Source organism: Etheostoma cragini, unplaced genomic scaffold (assembly GCF_013103735.1).
Source record: "Etheostoma cragini isolate CJK2018 unplaced genomic scaffold, CSU_Ecrag_1.0 ScbMSFa_720, whole genome shotgun sequence".
Classification (NCBI taxonomy): Eukaryota; Metazoa; Chordata; class Actinopteri; order Perciformes; family Percidae; genus Etheostoma; species Etheostoma cragini.
In genome coordinates, this window is record NW_023269340.1 from 63,684 (window position 1) to 70,099 (window position 6,416).

At 44.5% G+C, this 6,416-nt stretch overlaps 1 protein-coding gene across 1 annotated transcript in view; it reads left to right on the top strand.

Annotated features, from left to right (window-relative positions):
* The window catches only part of jakmip3 (Janus kinase and microtubule interacting protein 3), an 18,014-nt gene extending 13,497 nt beyond the window's left edge, over positions 1–4,517 (top strand). The window contains exons 15-23 of the mRNA XM_034866443.1: positions 487–617; positions 847–900; positions 1,567–1,632; positions 1,973–2,041; positions 2,131–2,208; positions 2,605–2,835; positions 3,410–3,475; positions 3,645–3,704; positions 4,276–4,517. Of these exons, the coding sequence (XP_034722334.1) occupies positions 487–617; positions 847–900; positions 1,567–1,632; positions 1,973–2,041; positions 2,131–2,208; positions 2,605–2,835; positions 3,410–3,475; positions 3,645–3,695 (746 nt within the window). The 3' untranslated portion in view covers positions 3,696–3,704; positions 4,276–4,517. The remainder of the gene's footprint in view (positions 1–486; positions 618–846; positions 901–1,566; positions 1,633–1,972; positions 2,042–2,130; positions 2,209–2,604; positions 2,836–3,409; positions 3,476–3,644; positions 3,705–4,275) is intronic.
* The last annotated feature ends 1,899 nt before the right edge of the window (positions 4,518–6,416 follow it).

Here is a 6,416-nt window from a genome sequence, read left to right on the forward strand (position 1 = left end):
ATATACAAATACAGGTACATAAAATGTTATAGGCATAGCAAAAAGACTCATGTTCAACTTACATTTGTATATCTCTGCCGTCCCCGCTATCGCGTCAACGGCCGCCATTAATGAAAAGTTTTTCGACTGTTGTTAGCCCCGCCCCTTCCGCTACGTAGCCAAGATGGCGACCGTTGAGTGTGGAAAGTGTGCATTGATACGGACTCAATTTTTGGGCCGTTTTGAGTACAACTTCCGGGTATTAAAGTGTACTGCATTTGACCGCACTTTCGACAATGTGAATGAAGTGTACTCAAAAAGTTAGTATTTAGTACAGAAGTGCGCGATTTGGAACACACTAATAGACTCAGACAGACGTAGACGTAGACTCAGACAGACGTAGACCTAGACGTAGATGTAGACCTTGACCAAGACATAGACGTAGACGTAGACCTAGACATAGACGTAGACCGCCACAACAGATAAAAGAGTCCGACTGATGCCAAGCTGTTTCTATGGAAACCATGTTTACTGTTCAGGAGAGGGAACGGCGCTCACCGGCCATTAACTTCCAACCAATCCATTTCCCAGAAGGCATCAGTCCTCTGCAGCTCTACTGCGAGGCAGAGGGAGTCGTTGTGAGTAACAGAACATCTGGCAACACATCTGGCAACACATCTGGTAACACCTTTGTACATCTGGCAACACATCTGGCAACACATCTGTACATCTGGCAAAACATCTGGCAACACCTTTGTACATCTGGCAACACATCTGGCAACACATTTGCACATCTGGCAACACATCTGTGTGTCCATGCTGCGTGCTGATTGGCTGCTGTGCTGATGACGCGTCTCTCCTCCTCAGGACGTGGTGATCAGCGAGCTGATGAAGAAGCTTGACATTCTAGGAGATAACGCCGTAAGTGTATGTTGATTTATTTTGTTCCTGTGTTTAAAACAAACAGACGTTGGTTGTTGGGGTCTCACATTTCCCAAAGCAGTGAACACATCATAGAAGTAATGTTTCTAACGTTGTACGATGTGTTGTCTCCATGTTGTTTCCATGTTGTTGACAAGTTGTCGACATGTTGTTGATGTGTTGTTCCCATGTTGTTGATGTGTTGTCTACATGTTGTCTACATGTTGTCTACATTTTGTTGTGTTGTCTACATGTTGTCTACATGTTGTTTAAATGTTGCCTACATGTTGTTTAAATGTTGTCTACATTTTGTTTAAATGTTGTCTACATGTTGCCTACATGTTGTCTACATGTTGCCTGCATGTTGTTTAAATGTTGACTACATGTTGTTTAAATGTTGTCTACATGTTGCCTACATGTTGCCTACATGTTGTCTACATGTTGCCTACATGTTGTTTAAATGTTGACTACATGTTGTTGTGTTTTCAACTTCGTTGTCTCCATGTTGTTGACGTGATGTTGTGTTGTCAACATGTTGTTTCCATGTTGTCGACGTGTTGTGTACATGTTGTCGACGTGTTGTGTACATGTCGTTGACATGTTGTCTACATTTTGTTGACCTGTTGTCTCCATGTCGTTGACGTATTGTGTGCGTGTCTCATGCAGAATCTGTCCAATGAGGAGCAGGTGGTTGTGATCCAGGCCAGAACCGTGCTCACTTTGGCAGAGAAGGTAACACACACACACCTGAACACACACGGTTATTGTGATTCCACTGCAAGACATACCTGTCTCTCTCTGCCTGTCTCTCTCTGCCTGTCTCTCTCTCTCTACCTGTCTCTCATTGTCTCTACCTGTCTCTGTCTCCACCTGCATGACTCTACTGCATGTCTCTCTCTCTCTCTGCCTGACTCTGCCTCTACTTGTCTCTCTCTTCCTTTCTCTGTCTTCTCCTGTCTGTCTCTCTCTGCCTGTTTGGTCTCGACCTGTCGCTCTGTCTCTGCCTGTCTCTTTCTCTGCCTGTCTCTGTCTCTGCCTGTCTCTGTCTCTACCTGTCTGTCTCTCTGAGTAGTGGTTGGAGTCCATTGAGGTGACGAAGTCGGCTCTGCAGCAGAACATGTTGGACATAGAGAGCGAGAAGGTAAAACTGCCCCCCCCCCCGCAGCAGGTTGTGTTGCTGCCAGAGTCCCCGGTTGACCTTTGACCTGTGTGTTGTTGTTGTTGTGTAAGGATCTGTTCAGTAAGCAGAAGGGTTACCTGGATGAAGAGCTGGACTACAGGAAGCAGTCCATGGATCAGGCTCATAAGGTCAGTGGGAGCAGCTCTTTGTTTGGGGGTAACCCTGACCCTTACCAACCCTAACCCCCTAACCCAAACCCCCAACCCTAACCCCCCAACCCTATCAATGGACGGAATCTGCACAAGACAGGCACACAATGCATCAACAACATGTAGACAACATGTAGACAACATGAAGGTCAGGGTTAGGGGGTTACCCTAACCAGGGGGTAACCCTGACCCTTAGGGGGTAATCCTAACACCATATCTGTCTGAATCTAAAAAAACAAAAAAACACAAGTAAATGATCCTGACGTATAGAGGTGTGTGGTGTTTAATATAAAAGCGTTGCTATAGCAACACAAAACAAAAATAGAAAGTAGCTGAACAATCTGCGGGGGGGGTCGTGTTGTGGTTGTCTTGCAGAGGATCCTGGAGCTGGAAGCTATGTTGTTTGAGGCCCTGCAGCAGGAGGAGCACTTCAGGATGGACGGATTCAAGATAGAAGCCGGTCTGTCTGAAACTCTGACGGAGGAAGAGAAGGAGGGGCTTAGGAGAGCAATGGACCAATGGAAACGCTCCGTGATGTGCGAGCTGAGAGAGAGAGATGCCCAGATCCTCCAAGAGAGGATGGAGGTGCTGCAGCTCACACTGCAGGTAAAACCTTTCTTTGCTTTCAGGACACGTTGGATTCTTGTTCCATCTTTCATGGTTCTTTTCAACATTTTTGGGATTTTTTTGACAATGTATTAGTAGCCATTCTAGGGTTAGATTAACCTTTCTAGGGTTAGATTAACCTTTCTAGGGTTAGGTTAACCGTTTTAGGGCTAAGTTAACCTTCTAGGGTTATATTAACCTTTCTAGAGTTAGATCAACCTTTCTAGGGTTATATTAACCTTTCTAGGGTTAGGGTTAGATTAACCTTTCTAGGGTTATATTAACCTTTCTAGGGTTATATTAACCTTTCTAGAGTTAGATTAACCTTTCTAGGGTTATATTAACCTTTCTAGGGTTAGGTTTACCGTTCTAGGGTTAGGTTAACCTTTCTAGGGTTAGGGTTAGGTTAACCGTTCTAGGGTTAGGTTAGCCTTTCCTAGGGTTAGGGTTAGTTTAACCTATCTGGGTTAGGGTCTAACCTTTGAAGCAACAGTGCTGTGTGACTTGGATGTATTATTGATGTATTATTGATGTATTATTGATGTATTATTGATGTGATGTTTGTGTTTGACAGAGAAACAAAGAGTTGGAGGAATATATAGAAGCACAGAAACGCCAGATGAAAGAGCTGGAGGAGAAGGTACACACGCTAAGACATGTTATATTCATGTTGTATTATGTACTATGAATACAACATAGACATTATCCATGTATAGTTATATCACGTATATATTATATTATATTATACAGTACATATTTAAATACATTATGGATTATATTGAATCTGCCCTTCCACTCTTGTTTTCCAGTTTCTATTTTTGTTTCTGTTTTTTTCGTTGGCCTTTATCCTCTGGTCCTAACGGCAGCTGGTGAGTCCCACTCGACATGGGGGGGGCAAGAAGGGCAACCCAGCACAAAGTTACCACAGTGTACCCATAGGTATCAGAGTTACCCCAGGTATTAGAGTTACCCCAGGTATACAGAGTTACCCCAGGTATACAGAGTTACCCCAGGTATACAGAGTTACCCAAGGTATACAGATTTACCCCAGGTATCAGAGTTACCCCAGGTATCAGAGTTACCCCAGGTATTAGAGTTACCCCAGGTATACAGAGTTACCCCAGGTATACAGATTTACCCCAGGTATCAGAGTTACCCCAGGTATCAGAGTTACCCCAGGTATTAGAGTTACCCCAGGTATACAGAGTTACCCCAGGTATACAGAGTTACCCAAGGTATTAGAGTTACCCCAGGTATACAGAGTTACCCCAGGTATACAGAGTTACCCAAGGTATTAGAGTTACCCCAGGTATACAGAGTTACCCCAGGTATACAGAAATACCCCAGGTATACAGAGTTTTCTATACTTATATTTCATTTTGATATGAATTATTGTCTGAATCAATATTAATGTGTAAAGAAGTATTTTTCTGTGTTTAGCATCTTAAATGAAGAAAAGGATGGTTTCCACGGCAACAGAGAAAAACACCCAGCAGGATGCTAACTAGCTTCCTGTTAGCATCTGTTGACCAGGAAGTTCCATGTCAGACTCCTGACTTCCTGTTTTCACAGTGAACTGTTGATATTTATATTTTTAAGGAGAAACTGGACCAATGACGGAATGAATAAAGAATTCTGGATTATATGAGAGGATTTACATAACTGACATTAACAAAGATGGGAAGCAGAGACACACCATCATTAATGAAGATTGGGGGCGGGGGGACAGAAAGACTAGTCTGATCTGGACTGGACTGGTCTGGTGTGGTCTGGTTTGGACCGGTCTTGTCCAGTCTGCTCTGGTCTGGTCTGGTCCAGTCTGGTCTGGACTGGTCTTGTCCAGTCTGCTCTGGTCTGGTCTTGTCCAGTCTGCTCTGGTCTGGTCTGGTCCAGTCTGGTCTGGTCTGGTCTGGTCCAGTCTGGACTGGTCTGGGCTGGTCTGGACTGGCCTGGTCTGGGCTGGACTGGTTTGCTCTGGTCTGGTCCAGTCTGGTTCACTGTGCCAAATAACGGACGAAGACCTTCTGGCCTCATGGGACCAACGTGGTGCTTGATGTCATACTGTTTCATCTGAATCCAGACGATGTGATGCTAACAATGTTAGCTCAGTTAGCGTACGTCCACGCCCCTGCCTCCGCCTCGAGTGTCTAACGTTACAGGAAGTAATTTTCAATGAAAGCGTTTTGGGTGTTTTGGGCGTCAATCAGAAAGTTGACATTTTTCAACTTTATGGTAATGAGATATGGCGCCGTTCAGCGGCTAACGTCAGCAACCAATCGGAATATAGACGTCCTTCACGCTGGCTGTTCCTGGAGAAACAGATGATGTAACTTTGGTTAATGGTTCACATGTTCTCCAGTTAGCGTTACCTGGTCACATGGTCTCCAGTTAGCGTTACCTGGTCACATGGTCTCCAGTTAGCGTTACCTGGTCACAAGGTCTCTAATGGTCCCTAACACTGAATCCTGCATGGGTCATTAGGTTAGTCCTGCGGCTTCTACAACTCAGCAGCTGATGAGCGAGCTAACTGCTAACTGCTAACAGACAAAGCTGTGACCAATTAACAAAACAAATCCTGTGTTTATACATGTGATTTATAGAGTTTCTAGTAACAGTGTGTTGGACATCAGAGCAGCCAAAGCGTCAAAAATTGTCCCCGTAACAAGCGTCCTTGGCTGCGGCGGTTTGTACGTACGGTTAGCTAGACTCGTTAACGTTGGACGCAGAGCTGCAGTATTCTGGACGGTGTGGAAACATTGTGAGAACATTTCGTACGCCACGTCCAACGGAGACAACAGGAGTGTTAGCATCTCCAGGTTGAAGACTATTTTAAGATGAGTCCAGGGACAACGGATGAAAAAAAGCCTTTTGGCTAATTGTGGTGCATTTACAGAAATGTTAATTTATGTATACTGTCCCTGTCAAATATATTAATAAAGTAAATTACATTTTCATTTCTACAGACCTGAGTTGGCGATGTCTCTGAGAAGAACCAACACGATCAAGCTAGCATTGATAGCTAGCAAAGCTTAGGGATTGGTCAAAATCACATGACCATTATGCAGATTAGACCCAGCAAAGGAAGAAAAGGCTCCTAGTTCCTGAAGGTTGGTGTAGCTTAGCTTAGCTTAGCTTAGTTTAGCTAGCTGGACTGCAATCCATCCCTCCACCCATCATCCATCATCCATCCATCCATCCATCCATCCATCCATCATCCATCCATCCATCCATCATCCATCCATCATCCATCCATCATGCAGGGGGGGTTAAGGGCCCATGTTATCCTATGGAGACTGTCTCACATTGGTCAGTGGTTTGTAAACATTCTGTCAAAAAATGAGAGAGTTGACATGAAGATGCACTACGGGCCACTGGGTGAATGTGTGTGTGTGTGTGTGTGTGTGTGTGTGTGTCTGTGTGTGTGTGTAGATAAAGTGAATGTGACAGCCAGAGAAATTCAGTTCAGCTCTGCAGCGTCTTCAGATCCGGGCCAGTAACAAGCCCTGACCTCAGTGTGTTTGTGTGTGTGTGTGTGTATGTGTGTGTGTGTGTGTGTGTGTTTGTGTTTGTGTTTGTGTGTG